Source organism: Amborella trichopoda, chromosome 3, assembly GCF_054954075.1.
Source record: "Amborella trichopoda isolate Santa Cruz 75 chromosome 3, AtrichopodaSantaCruz75HAP2 v2.0, whole genome shotgun sequence".
Taxonomy (NCBI): Eukaryota; Viridiplantae; Streptophyta; class Magnoliopsida; order Amborellales; family Amborellaceae; genus Amborella; species Amborella trichopoda.
In genome coordinates this window covers 15,625,661-15,645,107 of record NC_142338.1, presented here as the reverse complement: position 1 = coordinate 15,645,107, position 19,447 = coordinate 15,625,661, and the positions used below count along the sequence as shown (strand labels likewise).

Below are 19,447 nucleotides of genomic sequence, written 5' to 3'. Positions count from 1 at the left end.
AATTTTATGAGTCATTTCCAAATTTCAGTTGAAACAAAAACTATATGATTAGTGGTAAAAATCACGGAACTCAATGGACAGTTCTTGGATTTTGTAGGGTCAGAACTGACACCCTTCATTCATTAGTCCATAGCTCTCAATTCCCTTAGGATTTCCCCCTGAAATTTTGTAGGTAGATCTTACTATCAAAGACACACAAAATCACTGAAGTATGTAATAGAAGAATACATCATTATCTTCTTCATATAATTGCTCCAAAATAATACAGAATACCCATTCTACAGAGTACATTTTTCGGTGTGTTGAATATTTCAATCATTCTTAACCTGGGTGTATTACTTGACCACAAAGATTATTAGCTGTCATATATCTAATTCTCAAGCTTGATCTCGACTCAATAAAGAAATCTAATGGCATCAAATATCAACCTTGCTCTGATACCAATGAAAGAAAGACCAATGTGATGTTGCCAAGAATTTATATATATATTTTTTCACCCTTTCTTTTCCTTTATTTTTTCCTTTTTTTTTTGTGGCAAAGAACATATACAAAGAGCCTTACTACAATAACTCTTGCTTCAAAAAAAATAAAACTTTACAAATCCAAGATATTAAAAACTTTGACGCCATTAAGCCAATTTTCTTTAATCAAAGAAAATTACCACAAATCATGTGCTTGAGAATATAAAGATTATACAATTAAATATGCAAGAAATAAAAGAAGAATGCCGGATATTACCTCAATCAGGCATATTACACCCCACACCAAGTCACCACCATCCGATGGCGCAAAATCGACGGTCTTTGTTCAATCTCATTCGGGAAAGCCAATTTTGACCAAACTCTTCAATGGAACCCTTATGCTCACACTAGATTGTTGGGATCAATCCCCCAAAATACTAAGACAAAAATTCTTCCTTCGTTATTTTTCTTGATCCCTAAGACTTTGAATAAAATTGAGAGAAAAAAGTATTTTTTGTATCCCTCTTAGAGAGAGACTTGCTTCCCCTTTTTATAAAAAAAAAAAAAAGAGGGAGAAAAGATTGGGAGACATTCCCTTGTTTGTTTCTTTAGATTTGATAAAGGGAAGAAGGGAGATAAATTAGAAAGAGCAGTGGGGCGTGCCCTTTATATTGAGAAGATATTAGGGAGCATACCCTTTTTAGGATAAGGTTGATGGGGGGTCGTGAGAGAGAAGAGAGAGACGTATGAGAGAGGAGAGAGAAAGATATGTTATTTATAATGTTGGGTCTAGAGCTCTTATCGTTTACCTTAGAAGATTGAATCTGAACCGTCGATCAAGTGTGATTTGTGGGGTGAGAGATCTGAGTCATTCATTTCATAGATGGGTCATCAATATTACGGAATATGATGAACCATTATCCCCAGTTCCTTTGACCATTATCCCATCAGATAAAATTAATCAAGAAAATATTTTATTTATCTAAAATATATCCATAGACCTCATCAGGCCTTCTAGAAGATTTTACTCAAATCTTTTAAAGATAGAGCACACTTATCAACTCAAAGTTATTTAGATAAGCCATATCAAAAGCTCATATTAATTTATCATCTCAAACCTACTTAAGATAAATCAAAATCAATCAATCCATAAAAATAGAGCATGATAGGTAGCCCCTTAAAATAAGGGCATGCTACCCAAGGATGGCAACGTGCCCCCCCCCCCCCCCCCCCCCCCACCAAAATAAAATTTGGGTATAGTGGGCCCATGTACACAATACCTCCCGCCAAAAATTATATATATATATATATATATATATATATAAATAAATTTTAAAATTTTATTTGAATATTTAAATCATTAAAAATCAATATCTTTAATTTTATAAATCCAAATTTTATAAATAAAATATCCAGAGGTTTATAAAAAATTAAATTAAATAATAATTTTAAAATAGTATTTACCATAAAAAAACATAATTAAATTAATTTGATGGAAAAAAAATCCCTATGGTCAAAGAATTAAATCAATAATGTAGCACTTCACTTTCAACTGTGGACTACAGACCACATTTACTTTATCATGCCGACTCAGCTTTACCCATGACCCACAGTCCAAGCAGGGGCTCATTAGCGGGTCACCAAAGTTTGGCCGATGATCCAAAAAGTCTCAATACCAGTATGTGGATTTCAGGTTCTCCCTTAGAGACGAGTCAATGTCACCTAAACCTAATGCGACTACAACTCTATGGTGCATAGGGGTATCTCTTGCACATGCATACGTTTCACCTTAAAATATGGATTGCTCGTTTTCTCGAACGGTCTATCAATATGCATGTTATGTGATGGTACATGGATGAAGCTTTGACCCCCGTCTCCATAAGCCACCATCACACAGTCCATCGGCTAACTTATCAAGGCATACTCCGACCCATCATGGGATGACCCATTAGAACCCTTATCGGTTTATTCTCTATGCTTAGGCAATATGGGTTTTCCCAACCGACTGGCCTAGACCGTCATGCACAGTCTGATATCTGCAAACCTCGTTTGCATGGAATGGTCTTCGAGAAATTACACTCCCACGGAGTCCATGATCCATGATATCAAATATCTTGTTACAATCACTCATAAGGCCTTTAAAGGCCACATAAATGCAAGATATAGAAATCTTTACAATAAAGAGTATCCTCGCTTTTAGCCTTCAAAATAAAAAAATTATTTCCAATCAGCTAATCATCTTGCTTGTGAATGCTTCCATGATTCACACATGATTTTTTTTTTTTCTTCTCCTTCTTTTTTCCTTAAAAAAAAAGTAAAGACTATACTCAAGGCTCTAATACCTCTTGTTGGGAAGCTGGGCCTTCCGTTCTATGTATGAATAAGAGGAAAATACCAAACCTCAAGGAAATAAAACTACACAAATTTATAGGAAATTACTCAACCCTAACACAAATATTTACTTAGAAAATCCTTTAAGAATAGGTTAAAATCATGGGCTGCTACAAATGAAATCTACTATACAAAAAAATAATTACAATAGTTCTTCCCAAGTTGATTAATCGGAACTTGAGGATTTAGAACAATAAGAAAAACCCGAAAAAACACAGGGTTACCTTCCACCTTTTCTCAAAATAGGGAACCTCAAACCTTTTGAGATTCTTGAAACAAAAATCCTCTATAATTTTCAGCAAATAAAAAAAATCCTAGAGAGAGAAACAAAGGACTTCAACATCTCTATGTAATTTGGTGGCTCACCTCTTTCTCCATAAACGAAAAAGAAAAACTCTTTTTCTAAAATCTCCTCAATATTAAAATTTTCATCTTCCTAATATTGCCCTTTCTAATTTTTATTTACTTAAAAAATAGGCCTCTCACCATGGAGCTAGAATTCACGGTTTTGAAAAAATCCGCAACAACCTCATGACCACAATCTCCATTGGTCATGAGGATTATATCATAGAGATAACGCACCCATTTTCAAGTTGGTTGATTTGGCTAAGAGGGAATATAAATTAAAGGAAATGGTAGAAAGAAAATTTCCTAGCTCATAATCTTTAGAAAACGAAATTGAACTAACAAAATTTATTTGGTTTAATTTATGAATGTTACTATACTTGGATACTATGCTACTATTCCCTTCAAAAAGAAGAAATGAAAGGGGAAATAGGTAAAAAGAGTACATGAAATCAATATAAGGTTATGCAAGAAAGAAATTGATGGGGGTGTAAGATTGATTCCTTGAAATAAGAGGAAAGTTACCACGTGAATCACATTTTGAGTAATTTGGTGGAATTTTCCACTTGTAAACTTGGCAAGGCATTTCATGACTTAGTTGTAGTGTCGCCCTCATTTACTCCCATACCACCTTTTCTTCCATGAAAAAAGGTTGCGGTAAAGAAGCCCGCCCTTTGCAACTAGGGCTGGCAGGGCCCGGCAGCCCGGCTCTAAAGAAATAGGGCCTGGGCCATGGCTGCCAGCCCAGCTCTACAAAAGTAGGGCTTGGGCCACAAATTGTGGCTCAAGAGCTGGCTAGGGTTAGCGCTAGCCCTGTGCGGCCTGGCCCTATGGGGCCAAGGGCCATGCCAAGGCCAAGGCTGGCACATCCTTAGCCCAGCCCGTTGCTCATTTATAAGAAAGAACAAAATCACACAATTCATCTACATATCTCCAACCCGAAAAAGTGTGGCAAAAGAAAACGCAGAATTGAAAACAAAGAAAAAGGTTGATACATCAAGGACGATAAATGGGGAAAAGGTTGCCACCATGAAATTTTTGGATCAATGTATAACTATTTTGTTAACATTCAAAGAAAAAAAAAAGGTACTACTATTTTGTTGGAAAACAATTCTGCCTTTCTCACAGTGAATTATGTAGAAAGCCAACCGGCTTGCATCATTTCTTTTCAATTGTCCACCGAATAATGTTGTTTCAAAGTTGGAATGTTGTCTAGTTGATCATCTTGACATTGAGATGTATGAATTTGTAAAAAAAAAGAATTCAAGTTCTCACAAAAATGAATACTGTAACACATTATATGGACCTTCTATTTTTATGATTTCAAGTGATCACATGTCTCTTCAATCTGAACCATTTTTGGAGCTTTAAATTCTGTAATTATATGTGAAAATAGATTTTCAAGAAATTTAGGGATTCTCAGCACCAAAATTGCAACAAGATTTGAAGGTGCATCTTTCTTTGATTGTTTGAGGGTTGAGCCTTACATAAACGGCCACCCATATAAGTGTCCACCTTGCAGAAGTAAGGCACACCTCAAAAATCTTATTTTGTCTAAATGTGCACTAAGAAATACTTTTAAAGCAATATAGCTCAAAATACCTTAAACCAGAGAAAGCACACAAATCAGTGAACAACTCGCTCGAGATCATATCAAAGTCAAGAGTTTCTCATTGAAATATGGGTTCGAGAAGAATTCCAATATCGCTCATAAGCAACAGGTTTGTTTTATATTCATCTTTTCATACAGATAATAAAATATGTTATCATTGATGACGAGACACTTAAATTTTATAAACTTTGTATACAATGCATATGAGCAAAAGGCTGTTACTTTCTCTCTTTAGAATGACATAAGATTTTGCTTGAAGTCTGGGCTCGATCTCGGCGAATATTTCAGGAAATATCAGGATCTCTTCTTGTCAAAAGCTTTATCAAGATTCAAACCACAAATCTCTGAGGTTCATTCCTGCAAATCATGCTCAAGTGCTCTCTCTTTTGCCTTCCAAAAGATCCCCATTGGAGGGTGAAGGCTTTTGCGAAAGAAGTCTTCAATACTGGGAACACTTCTTCTCCAAATCTTTTAGAAATCTATCTCCATTAGAGACTGTAGGTTCTTGTATTCACAAGATCGACCAACAGTATTAGGAAAATTCACTGTGTATGGCATCTAAGTTTAGAAACAAGTAATCTTCATCAAAATACTCCTCTTTGGCAAGTCCTTAGTTTCCATCTTGGATGGATATGCCAACAAAATCCGCATATAGTGGTTCCGATTGCAAGCGAAATACTACACTATATCTTGCAAGGGATTCTATACCATGAGACCATTTATCTTTGTTAAAAGGAGGTGACAATTACTTGTATTTTGAGAGAGAGAGAGAGAAAGAAAGCCCAGCTTCAAAGGGAGGATTCGATCCCAAGACCTCGGCGCACAATAGAGCCCTCACAGTGAACTGTCAAAACTAGATTGAATGATGATGGAGTGAGTTAAGACTTCATGCATGTTCTTGTTTAGGTCCTATGAGGATATATAATAAGCTTGAATGAGGCTTTGGGAAAGAAAATGGTTGGTTGGGAAGTACACAACATGGGCTTGTGCTCTAGCGGTGAACTCTTGGATTTGATCCTTTTTGTTTGAGCTGTTATGGGCTAAGTTCGAGCATGGTAAGGCTGGTCCCAAAATCAAGGGGATTGTCTTACGATGTTATTGTGAGTGTTCTGAATTTAGAAGATATAGTAGGTAATAAGTTCAGGAATTATGGGAATGATATGTTGGAAAAAAATCTTTGCAAAACATATGATCAATAACATAAAATGGAAAGAAAAATCAGGAACTTGTTAGAAACACGAATGTTTTTGACAAGATATTTGATTTTAATGGCTACAAGTAATTGTGCCTTATGGCTTAACTTGGTGGCATATGTTCGTGGCTCACGGTGAATTCACCTCTTTTTTTATTTTATTTTTTATTTATCATTTCGAAGTGAATTCACCTTAACCGTCACAAACCTCTCTAAATTTCATGATTTTTAGAGATGTACTTGAAAGCATCATTATTAAGCCCCCCTCCAAGTTTGAACCCGTTTGGGTCCTGCCTGGATAATTCATTATAGGAGAGTTCACTGCGAAAGTACTACTCATAATATTGTAGCTTGCGGTGAACATGACAAAGCCTTTGATTTTGACTCCAATCCTCTTGAATTTTTTAGTACATTTATTTTTCATCATTTCAATGGTGTTCCCAATGTTATGGCTGACGCGGAAGTCGTTAATAAAACACCCCTAAACAAACTTACCAGCAAAGGTGGTTGTGATGGTAAAAAACCCTCTAATTGATCATCTCAATATCACGATGTACAAATATGGGGGAGAAAAGTTCGAGTCCTAGAGAATCATATCTTGCAGCACATTATTTGGACTATCTATTTTCAAGAATTTTAAGTGTTTATAGATTTGCTTGATATACACCATTTTTCTTTCTATATTTAATTTTGTAGTTAGGAGTAGATATAGATTTTCAAGCCATCATAGTAGTTTCTATTACCGGAATTGCATCTTCTTACAAGGTTTGGAGGTGCATCTTCTTTTGATTGTTTGAGGTTGACACTTTATATAAACTACACTACATGTGTGTGAAAGAAAAGTCGTTAGCGCCTCAAGGCTTGCATATGCTATTATGTGGGCTCTGGGATCCACACTATCCAATATTATTGCACTATGCAAATCACACAACAATCCCGTATCTCAATTTTAGGGTGCATTTTGCCCGTCCAATAGATCTACACCATCTTGTGAACTACATTTTCCAAAATTTCCTTTTACAGTCCTTTTGAAATTATTATATATATCTAATTTCATATAAAATATTTCTATGGACATGTTTGGGCATACTGGATTCCTGGCATGTAGTATACATAAGACACAGACTAGACAGCAAACATCCATGTTATTGTCTGTAACACTGCTTAAAGAGATAGACTCACACACTTCCAAACACTGAGTATCCAAAAAGAAAGACCTCATATGATTAGATTGTCATGTTGCCAACAAAAGGTTCAGCCTTCTCACTAAGCTCAAAGAGTTAATTCACAGAAATGCTTAAGAAAGACCATGGAGTTCAAGCTAGGTCTACCTTATACTATGCATTATCTTAAAGAGGAAAATTGAAGTTCACACGAGTTTCGACTAGCACATAATATAGAGGGTATTTTCCCTTTCTGTAAAAGAGATAATGAACCATATTTAGGAATTTAATTAGCTAAACATAAGTTCTATTTTGGCTATATGATCTTTCCATTTACAAACAGCATTTAGTAAGCCACAGAGATTATATGGAGTACAATTCTAGTCTCCTTAACATCAGATTTCAAACTCCTATCAATTCAAAGACAAAGAGAAGTTTGTATGTTCACCAATCTCCCACACCTCCAATAATATCACATTGAGAAAATTCAGAGACAGAATTCGGATAGTTCTCTCACCCTTGCTTTACGGTGGACCCAACATTTTAGATACTGCAAAATTTTAAGGTCTTTATTTCAACTATTTGTTGTCTTTGTAAATCTGTCATAAAGATTTTTAAAATACCTCCCATTCATGAATTACAGTGGATCTAGCATTTTAGTCAATATATAATACGTCATCTCCCGTGGGTTTTAAAAAATGGCCCCCTGTTAGCACAACGTACCGGTGTAAATAGCAGAATACGAAAGAAGAAACATCATGGGGTCCTTTTCTTTCCTATAGTAAAAGTTGCAGCATTTTCACTACCCGCTCCAATGCATAAGGGGCCAGTAAATGCTGCTACATTCACCTCCAATAAATAAAATTATATACTAAAAACTATGCAATTAAGTACTTTCCAAATGCAGCCTGAGATACAATGGGATTTGAAATTTAAATTTCAGCTTTTATTGTCTACGTAGACCCTCTAAACACCGAAAAATGTCTACTGATGTCTGGGCAATGGTGCATGAGCATCCCTTTCTGGGTATAAATGGCATGGCTCAAATGGTCCCATAGTTTATGGATTCTAGTATTTAATTTAGGATGATGGGAAAGATTCTTCACTAAATGAGAGTTGAAATCCATACAAAAAGATTCATCATCTGCTAAGGGATTCTCTGGACTTTTGGCTCTATTCTGGCATTGCTCAACTCCTTTTGCTTGGTTTGAAGTGTTTCAAACTGGTGTGTTATCACAAGTTCGACTACGGACTTCCCACCATATACTACAATAGTGACCCCATTAAGTTTACCACGCCAACATGTGAACATGGCCATTGTATATAAAATTGATGTTTCTATATTTAGAAGAAAAACAGCTGACATATTCTCAGTGGTGCCCTTCCAAGAAAAAAAAATTTGTGCATTGGCAACAAGTTCTTGATGTGCAAAAACTCGTCAACTTAAAAGGGAATCTAAGAAATACTTCTGCCACAAGTTGTTGCAAATAATCTTCTGTGCTAAACATTGCTGTACTTAAAAAGGATCTTGCTATTTTAGTAATAAAAATAAATTTCTTTCATCAAAACTTATGTTAAACATCTCAGAAATACATCTGCCACAAGCTGTTGCAAATAATCCTATACTGCTCCGCATTGTTATCATGAAGGACTTTTTGACTGTTGTACTAATCAAAGTAAAGTTTTTCATCAAACCATATGTTAAACATTTACAATTAACAATTAAAAAGAAGTGCATTATTTCTTGTCATAATTTTAGTTTCACATCTGTGACTTTTTCTTTTGGAAGTTATTCATATCTATGAGTTGGGCTCAGAGCATATGTCCTGGCATTGTCTCATACATGATGAATATTTTTTTTCCTCTATATGAGTTGGCCTCAAAGAATATGTCCTAACATTGTCTCATGCATGATAAGTATTAAGTACTACTATCCACAAAAGCGGGCATTATGATCAGAGCATCCACGGTTTGAAATCCAAATCAGATTGATACACAACAATGTTGAGTGCCATAGGGTTAATCTATTTACTACATTTAATACTTTCACATGAAATGGGGATGCACAACCATCTCTGAGTTATTGTTGCAATAATACAACAATATTACATGAAACATGGATGTCAATACTCTGGCAATAAAACAATAACGTTACATGAATAAGGATGTCATTTTTTCACAAAAACATATAATGTTACAAGAAAAGAGGAAACACAACCAGCTCTGAACTGCACTTGTAATAACACAATAATGTTACAAGTAGACATCGGGATTCTTGCAGTGAATTAAATTTCTAAAGCTTCACCACTATACAAAATTGAATCCTTGGAACCCATAAGAATCAATATTAACAGGTGCACTACTCTTCAAAAGGAAAGCTTTCCTTCACCTTGGCCCAATGAAGCTCACTGTCCTGCTATTCCCGGAAGACCCCGATTGCGTAGATGGTATGTCCTGGTCCAATAATCCTGTATTTATGAATGGAGGTTGTGTGGGTAAAGGGATATTACAATTTGTATCTTTAAGCATTTGCACAACCAATGCCATCGATGGCCGTAACTCTGCCGATGCCTGTGTGCAAAGGAGCCCAATCTGGAGAACTCGGGAAACATCTTCTCTGCTATAGCCACCTTCCAGACTTGGATCAACGGCTTCATAAAGCCTGCACGATCTATAAAGGTCCCAGACCTGAAAAAGACATTAAATTACTAGCTACAACTTTTTCATACATTAGAATAAGGACCCCAATGAGAAGACATAAAAGTGTCCTTAACAATTTTTGTTTACATTGCTAGAGTGTACCAGTTGGAAAATTTACGAGCTCAATTGAGAACACTAATTTCCTAACCTTTGAAGTCTCAAAAGTTTTGAATTTAGAAGAAGACAATGCTTTTGTCTCCATTCCTATTTGAGTTTAGAGAATTACCACTTGCAGAACTGGACCAGTAGTTTGAGAATAGGAATTAACTCTCCTGCCACTGAGAATCTCGACAATCAGCACCCCGAAACTGTAAACATCTGCCTTCTCTGTCAGCTTTCCTCGAATGATATACTCGGGAGCCATGTAACCTCTGACAGACAAGAATTGGAGGGAAAAATCAGTTACAGAATTGATTGATTATTACCATAGAGGGAGGACTTACAATGGATGGGATGCATCTGCAAATACAGGTACAAAATTGTGCATAATAAATTACTTGCACTAAACAATAGTGACTCTATGAGATGCATGTAATGCTCAAATAGTATAGAGTAGTTCTTTTTGGTATCTGGAAGCTTGACATTCCAACCAATTAAGATACAAGGCTAACAATCTCCACATTCAAATCCCATAGGGAACCACAGTTCACCCCACTAGGATAATTCAAACATAGTGAACCAACAAGAATAAAAAGCTAAAGAAAATTAGCAATAGGATGGACATATGATTATGACAGAACTTACAATGTTCCTGCAATTCCAGTGCTAATATGAGTCTTATCTTGTGGGAAACATCTCGCCAGCCCAAAGTCAGCAATTTTGGCATTAAAATTCTCATCAAGCAGTATGTTGCTCAGTTTGATATCCCTGTGAATGATCCTCAACTTTGATTCCTCATGAAGGTAAGCCAAGCCTTCAGCTACCCCAACAATGATTTCACATCTCGTATTCCAGCTTAACTTAGGGGAATTGCCATTATCTGCAAACAAAGTCAAATTCATTCACAAAAAATGGTTGTATAACAGAAATTTTTTTTTAAAATTGGCACGGATGGAAGTTTAGAGATGGGTAGATTGTAACCGAATAGGAAATTGTCAAGACTTTTGTTTGGCACGTATTCATAAACCAAGAGACTCTCTGGACCCGTGATGCTGCAACCCAACAGCTTAACAAGATTCTTGTGCTGAACATCACTAATCAAGTTCACTTCATTAAAGAATTCATCAACCCATTGCCTTGTATTGAAAAATAGCCTCTTTATGGCGACAACCTGCCCATTTGGTAAAATCCCCTGCTCAATGGAAGAAAAAGTAAAATATCTGTAAGAAATAGAAATAGTCTTCACTAATTATACTACCACTCCATCACAATGCAATGCATAAAAAAGTGGCAACATAATCATATATATACAAAAAAACTGCAGCAGAAAATAGCCATCCATATAGGCCACTAAGTTAATGATATCTTGTTCTGCTGAAAATCACACAAAGTGGTGCATATACACATCATCATCATCATAATCAGAGCTTTTAACTGGAGTGCCTATAAACATATAACTCAATAATACCTTGATGAATAAATGATAGAATCAACTTGCAAGAAGGAAATAGCATGGGAAAGATGAAAGAAAAAGTAATTTGGTGGCACACAAGTTATAATATATTCTTAGATAGTTAAAACATACATGGGTATAAAACTTGACTAGGTTTTCTCACAATTGGGGACACATATGAATCATACTATATATCTTCTTCTAAGGAAACTATGGGAGATGTATGAAGCCAATTGAATGCTAATCCTATTGGAGAAAAAGAGGAGGAAGAAGAATTATCGGAAACAAGAACATAATCACCATATGAAAAAGTAGGTTGTGTCACAAGAGGCTCACCTTATACACTGAACCATTACCACCTTGGCCTAGTTTATTTGAATTGTCAAAGTAATCTGTGGCCTCCTCTAGCATTTCATATTTGAAGTTTAGCTTAGACTTGTTTACAGTAGCTGCAAGTTGACCCAGTTGCTTCTGTTCTGAAACAAATAACTCATTTTAGTAACTTGGGCTCGAAGTGTGAGGATAATGATGAGTTAATAAAGCCAAGTTTCAAAAAAAATTCATTACCTCTCCTCCTCTTTTCTAGCTTGTTCTTCCCCTTGATAAAACCTAAAACTAGAAGCATAAAAACCGCACAACTACAGGAAACTATGGCTAATATAACAGGGAATCTCCGGTGTCCTGTCAAAGATCAACATAACATGTTAATGGAAACAGACCTGGGGTATAAGTATGGCAGATCTGAATGGGAAAATCAGATAATAAAGGAAAAAAAAATCGACTAATGAAAATTCCAGACTCGCTGATCCAATAAAACCAATGTTGATGGCTGCTGATTGCAGAATAACAAGTCCAAAACTTGAAGTCTAAAAGAATCATCATCATCATCATCATCATAGCCTTTTCCCAATTAATTGGGGTCGGCTATATGAATCCTAGTCCGCCATTCTGCTCCATTAAAGGTCATACCCTCAATGAGGCCATAAGTCCTTATATCTTTCCGAATTACTTGCAACCACGTCCTTTTGGGCCTACCCCTTGCCTTTTTAAGTCCTTCCACTTGAGCTAACTCATACCTCCAAACAGGTGTTGCACCTGTTTGGCGCCACACAGCCAGCCAACCGAAGTCTACGCACCCTCATCTCATCGCCTATTGGTGCCACACCTAAATTTTCTCAAATGGATCTATTTCGAATTCTATCTCTTCTTGTCTTGCCACTCATCCAGCTCAACATCCTCATCTCTGCTACACTCATTCTATAGGTATATCGTTTTTTGTCCGCCAACATTCAGCCCCATAGAGCAAAGCTGGTCTCACAACTGCCTTCTCGATCACCAATTGAAGCCTAAAAGAATGAATGATAAAAATCCATACAGATTCAACTCAAACTCAAATCATGATGTGTACTCTCCTACTTGAAGAGATACCAAGATGATCCACCCTCAAATGCAATGAAGGTAGCCACCCTAGGCCATCAGCCTTCTTGATCACCGATTGACCCCGTTGAGGTAAGTATTCAAGTCGAAATCAAATTACAGATTGCTTACCAAGAAAGACTCAAATTGAAAACTTTGAGCATCTCTCTCTCTCTCTCTCTCTCTCTCTCTCTCTCACACACACACACACACACACACACACACACACACAACAGATTTAGTATCTGTTTTTTTTCCTCAGGAATCTCAATAGGTATTGTCTAGCCCTCTTAGAGGTAAGCATTTACTCTGAAACAGCTATATGAAATTAATGAACAGGGTATCCCAGAGAAGCCAAAGAACCCTGATATGTGATAGATGTAATAATAGATAAAAAGATAAAATTACAATATCCATTATGCTTGCTATTGTTGCAGAGCCATTGAAAGACCCAAAAAAAAAAAAACTAGTGATCCATGAACTTCTTCTTTTCTGAATCAACCAGCTCAAAGAAAGGGAAACAAAGAAAGCATACGAAAAGAACACCAACTAACTAAGCCTCCATAAGGGTAGCAATTAGAAATGATCTATGGAATCCAAGACATATAACCTGAAGATCGGTATCAATATGAAGATCCACTGCAGCCATAAAAGTGATTGCACAAAAGCCCCAAAAATGGGTCATTTCCTGCCTAATGTCCTCCCCAAGTCCAAGACATTAAAATTTATAGGCCCCAATAGGATCTAAGAACCAGAAACCCTAAGCAGCTCTAAAAGGAACAGAATTCTGAAAAATCAAACTTTTTTCTTTTTGATTTCCTGCTGAACACCAAGTGAGCTAAATTTAATGAAATATGCAGCTAGGAAAATTTTCGATTAAAAGCCTAGAAATCATTAGAACAAGCAATCTATGCATTTCAAAATCACAACCTAGAAATCATAAAATTGACATACTCGGAAAAGGCTCCATAATTTCAAATAAAAACCTAGAAATGGTCGAAGTAAAAAAAAGGAAAATCTGCACAACTCCCACCTAAAGCCGTTAAAATGGGATATCACATAATATCCACTGCCCAACAAATTTGCTCTTGAAATCCTACAAATGGAAACTTTCACAATTCCATCTGAAACTCCTGAAACCTAGAAATGACAAGATAACAAAAATAAATCTGCAAATTTCCACCCAAAATCTTTACAAATTAAAAAGCTAAATACAAACCTTCCGAAAAGAAAAACACCATAAATTTCCACCTCAAAAATTATAAAAACGGAAAAATCCATAATATACAGAATTCCACTCATAAACCTAGATGCTAAGAATCATGTCAGATATGCAAGGTTAATAAAAAACAACAAATCCCAAAACACATGCAACTGCGCAGTTTCCATTAAAAAATCCAAAAAACCAGACAACAGAGATTTAAGAGTTGCATTGTGAAAATTGAAGCCATGATTTTGAAAAGAGAAAGGGAACCTAGTTACCTTTGGTGCTCGCCACCGAGCTCGTGTTAACGTTGTAGAAAGGCCGAGTCGAGTACCTCAAATAACACCCTGAATTCAGAACCCTCCCTTCCACCAAAGGCAAACATGTAGAAAGAGAAACCACCCCACTATCCAAACAACGCCCACAAGAGCTCATGTTCAAAGGTTTCCAACACTGAACAAGTCCATAAACACTAGTATTTTCTCTCTCCACAAAACCAACCTTAAATCCATCACCCCCAGTAGCCCCAGCACTCAAATTCTTCATAAGACCCAAAGAGTTCCTCACAAAACTCCTCTCTGATCCATTAAACCTACTTCCATTACACACAACTTTATCCTCTGAATCCAAGATTTCATGGAAGAAATCATAAGTATCATACCTCAAATAACACCCATCAAGGAAAGTCCTCCCTCTTGTGGTGCCCTTTTGAAATGGAACACATTTGTATATCTCAGTTTTGCACTCAGAGAAACAGAGTTGGCAATCAGTTTGAGAGAGATCATTCATACACTGACCAAATGCATAAACTGTACTTGGGTTTGAGCCTTGAACCACTGTGGCATATCTTTGGTTAGCTATTTGTTGAGTGAGAGAGTCCAAAGCTGATAAAAAGTTTCGAGTAAAAGCGGGCCGATCTAGAGCAGTCTTGTTACCACAGATAATGGCGGCCTGGGTGATTCTTGGGTCTGAATTTGCAGAGGAGAAGAAGAATATTATGAAGGTGGTGAATAAGGTGAGGAGATAAAAAAGAGTGGGGTGAGCCATTACAGAAGTGGGGTGGGGCTCGTAATTTACGTTTTGAAAGATGAGTTCTTGGGATTTTAGAATGAGCTGCCTCTCTCTCTCTGTCTTGGATTCTTGATTCAAAGGGAAACTCTCTGTATCTATGAAGTGGGTGTTCTGAAAATGAATCCTTCTCTCTCTCTCAGGGACCCGAATGACTCCCCGGGCACAAAAAAATATCTCTCTAAGTTTATGAAACGGGTTTGAACCTTCAACTGTAAAATCAGTATATCATGTCTTTCTCTCCGAGTTTATGAAATGGGTTTGAACTCCGAACTTTAAAATAAACGCATGAGGTCTGTTGAGGTTGCAAATTGCCGAAGAACGAAATTTCACTGTGACGCGTGTAGACAGAGAGACATACGTAACGGGTAGTAATGACCCGGGTTAACCGGCCAGGCTCTATCAGACTGGCCCTCCAAAACTAGGGTCTAGGCTGCAAAATGTAGTACTGAGGGCCGAAGAAGGTAGGACCAGGCTGGGCTTGGGCGAAAGAAGGCCGGTTCGGTTTGGCCGAGCCTTTTTTTTTATGTATGTTTATTGGCGGCCAGAACCAAAACTGGGCCCTGCCCATAGACAACCCGGCTCAAACTTATTTATTATTTTGTCAACGAGGTGACTTGGGAAGGGGGGAGGAAAATGCGAGAGAGAACTCTTTAATATAATGGCTCCAACCTCAAAGTCAAAGGCCTTGGTGAACTCAACTCATGCTCTATCTCTATCTCTCCATCTCTTCCAATGTCTTTGTTTGTTTAGTTTATTTCATGTTTTCCCGCGAGTTCTATCAGTCCATGTAGAAATGAGTTAGACCCTTAAAAATTTAATTTATTTTTTAGATAGATTTGTAGATCCAAAATTTTAAGGACATGTGATCTCTAAAAATGGAGATCATGAATATAAAAGAGATAAATAAATTTTAAAAAATAAAAATAATAATTATATAAAAAACATTTAGACCACTAGTTTCAATTGTTGTTAAATAAATTACCTCTACTCTACTTGCATTCATCTTTAAGATGGATGCTTTATAGGGTGGGACAGCGTTGCATGAAACAATTTTATTTTTTCGACAAAAAGGACAGGAAAAGTTGGGACCGCTTGAAACAATTTTCCTTTTCCGACAACAAAGACATGAAAAGTTCGTGGAAGCGAAAAACCAGCGGCATTTTTTTGCTTAAATTAACTCAAAATCTTAGACTTGGAGTAGGATATTGCATGAGGAATCAATGGTAAACTCACCTCATCACAGTCTCCCCCACTACCGCTAGAATTAGAACGGTTTGAATTTCTTGCTCGGCAAAGCCCACCATTGACTGACAATCCCTCTCACCTTGTCGAGCCGGGTATCAGGCTATGAGTTAGGTCGATGACAATGAACTGATGAGATTTGCCTGAATGGTACCTCCCCCCAAGTATTGGCCGTTGCCTTGTTTAGCAATGACTTAAATTACAATAAACTAAAGAAAAATTTATTGGATATATCCTTTATAATTTGGATATTGGAAAGAGGAAAGAATTTATATAAAGGAATATGTTTGATAAAAGCCTCAACTCATAACTCATCAAAAATTGCAATTCAAGCATTGGAAAACCGTTATATCAATCACCTCAGCTTGAATATTACGGTGGTGAAAAAAAGTAGGATTTTAAGTTCCAAAAATAGTGTATATTGCAACAAATTATCTAGACTGTCCATTTCTCCCTAAAAATAAGTGTTCACAGTTCCACAAGATCTGTACATTTTGTCAGTTTCATATTCTATTTATTGTTGGTATTGGAAATTGATTTTAGAACCATCATAGAAATTTTCAATGTTGAAAGTGCCTTACAAATAAGGATTTGAGGTGAGGCTTTATTTTCTTTTCATAAAGCCTAGGCCTTATAGAAACTTTATCCTTATATAAAAAGTGTTCGCTTTATATTGCAAAACTAAGGCGTACCTTAAAAACCCATTGGAAAAGTTTGTTTTGACCAGTGTAAAAAAAAATCGAACCAGAACAGTTAACTGGACGTGGGATCAGAAGCGGTTCAACTGGCCTAGCTGAGCAAGTCCCAAGCGGTGAAGAAAGAGCTAAAAAAAAATAATTAAAAAAAAAACATTATAAGATATGAAAATTATATTTAAAGCATCACTAAACAAAAAATATCCAAATGAAGTTGAAAATTAATGAAAAAAATAGAATTTAAAGAATCGATTTGTACCCAAAGGTATTTTAATTTTTTTTTAAAACGATGGAAAAATGTAAAAACAAGTATTAATGGTCAAAAAAATTTCCAATCTTGCCCAAATGATGAAAAACATTAAAAATTTCATTACAAATAAAATCCTTTTTTTTTTAGATTATATATATATGTATATATATATATATATATATATATATATATATATATATATATATATATATATATATATATATATATATATATATATATATATATATATATTAAATACCCTACCGGTTCACCAAAACTGGGGGAGTGGCCAATTCCGATCTAACCGAGCAGATAGAATTTGAACCGCCCGATTTTTCCTACACTGGTTTCGACACTAAAAAGCCACTCAAATTTATCATCTCATCCTTTAGTGTATGGATATGAGAAAAATGATTTCTAATCCTAGAAATAGAGCATATTTGCAACAAATTATCTTCTTCTTATTTTGACAAAAATGATCAAATTTTATTCTAAACCTTTACAAGAGATTTACAGCATTCGGAATAGAAATTGAATAAAGAGTAACCCTCTTTTGGCCAACGAGTCTGCTACACTCTTAGCCTCCCTGCAAACATGGTGGAATGAGACTGTTAATTTCTCAAGCATAACCATCACTTGGCACCAAATAGATCGAAGCATCCATGGGACTCATTGCTCCTTATTACACCATCTAATAACATTCATAGACTTATACAAACTGTCCCCAAATTATGTGATCTAAAAAATACATGACTTGAAGAAGAGCTGAAAATTCCACAAAGTTAGCAGTTGCATAACCAATCCGTCATGTATAGCAAACATGATTGTCCCATTTCAAATGCATACCTCTCCTTCAATACCTGCCTCGCTTGGGTTATCAAAAGAACTTCCATCAAAATTTAATTTGAAACATCCCTCCAAAGGAGGTTGCCACTTAGTAATTGGCCTACTCCTCTTGCATAAGCAACCATAATTGTCCCATTGTAAATGCAAACCACTCCTCCAATACCTGCCTCGCCTTGGTTACCAAAAGAACATCCATCAAAATTTAATTTGAAGCATCCCTCCAAAGGAGGTTGCCACCGACTAACTGGCCTACTCCTCACAACTCTGGAATATGAAAGATTAAATAGATTCAACCTCACATCTACCTCTGAGATGCCTCTACTTTCTATGTAACCGAGAGCCAACTCTAGATTGTGTGTAAAATACCATGAAGAAGTCTATCATAAGGTAGGATTGCTCCTTTAAAAGTTCATCAATTGCATTCTTTCCAAATTTCCCAACATACTGCTCCCCTTATAATTTGCCAAATAATACACCCCAACTTTGGTAACATTGGAAAGACTTCCCAACATATCCTCATTCATAAGAGAGATTCTTCTAATGCCCAATCCACCTTCTCGTTTTGGGGTGCATTCCCTATCCCACTTCAATAGATGATATTTTTTCTCATCTTCAAAAGACCCCTATAAGAACACATCATCCTCTCAATTTTTTTAACTACTCCATTTGGCATCTTAATAATGGACATTTGGTAAATTGGTAGATTTGCCATACAATATCTTAGCAGTTTTACTCTACCCCCCAATGACAAATACTACGGCTTCTGTAAACCTAGTTTAACTTGAGCACGCTGAGGACTTTTATTCCATACCGAGACAGGCAACCAAGTGTCCCAAATAGGTTATAGGGAAGACATCAATTTTACATTCAAGGGTAGTAGCCAACATCTCAACTAGTTGGTTACTACAGTTGATGCTAATCAAAGACATCTTTACAAAATTAACTTTCAATCGTTGAGCCATTTCGCAACACTTCAAAAATCTGCTAATCTTCTTAATATACTACTCATTTGCCTCGTTAAAAATCAGTGTATCATCCGCGTATTGTAAGTGTGACATAACAGGTCCTTCCTGGCCAATCTGAAATCCAAAGAAGTTTCCCCTATTCACCACATTATAAATCATGAGGCTAAAACACTCTGCGTATAAAGTAAATAAAAATGGCGATAAAGGATCTCTTTGTCGTAGGCCTCTCGAGGCCTTGAAGAACCCTTTTGGACATCCATTTATCAACACCAAAAAATGTGCAGAGGATAAACAACCATAAACCCATAATTTTTACTTCACTCAGAATCCCATTCTCTTCAT

At 36.2% G+C, this 19,447-nt stretch overlaps 1 protein-coding gene and 1 non-coding gene across 4 annotated transcripts; both read right to left on the bottom strand.

Annotated features, from left to right (window-relative positions):
* Window positions 1–9,168: 9,168 nt before the first annotated feature.
* On the bottom strand, window positions 9,169–15,203 carry LOC18430845 (cysteine-rich receptor-like protein kinase 3). 3 transcript variants are annotated; one of them, XM_011623787.3, is made up of 7 exons: window positions 14,315–15,203; window positions 11,984–12,097; window positions 11,753–11,892; window positions 10,945–11,155; window positions 10,609–10,843; window positions 10,091–10,235; window positions 9,169–9,852 (listed from the first exon to the last, which is right to left on the bottom strand). In XM_011623787.3, exons 1-7 carry the CDS (start codon window positions 15,081–15,083, stop codon window positions 9,550–9,552), a joined length of 1,917 nt encoding a protein of 638 aa, XP_011622089.2. In that variant the 5' UTR covers window positions 15,084–15,203; the 3' UTR covers window positions 9,169–9,549. The 3 variants fall into 3 exon arrangements, with proteins under 3 accessions (XP_011622089.2, XP_088716321.1, XP_088716322.1); XM_088860195.1 differs by lacking the exon at window positions 11,984–12,097; XM_088860196.1 differs by lacking the exon at window positions 14,315–15,203 and having other exon boundaries at window positions 11,753–11,887; window positions 11,984–12,109.
* On the bottom strand, window positions 12,773–12,933 carry LOC148782769 (U1 spliceosomal RNA). The gene has a single exon (XR_016053151.1). It is a non-coding gene; the product is annotated as a U1 spliceosomal RNA (small nuclear RNA).
* Window positions 15,204–19,447: the final 4,244 nt, after the last annotated feature.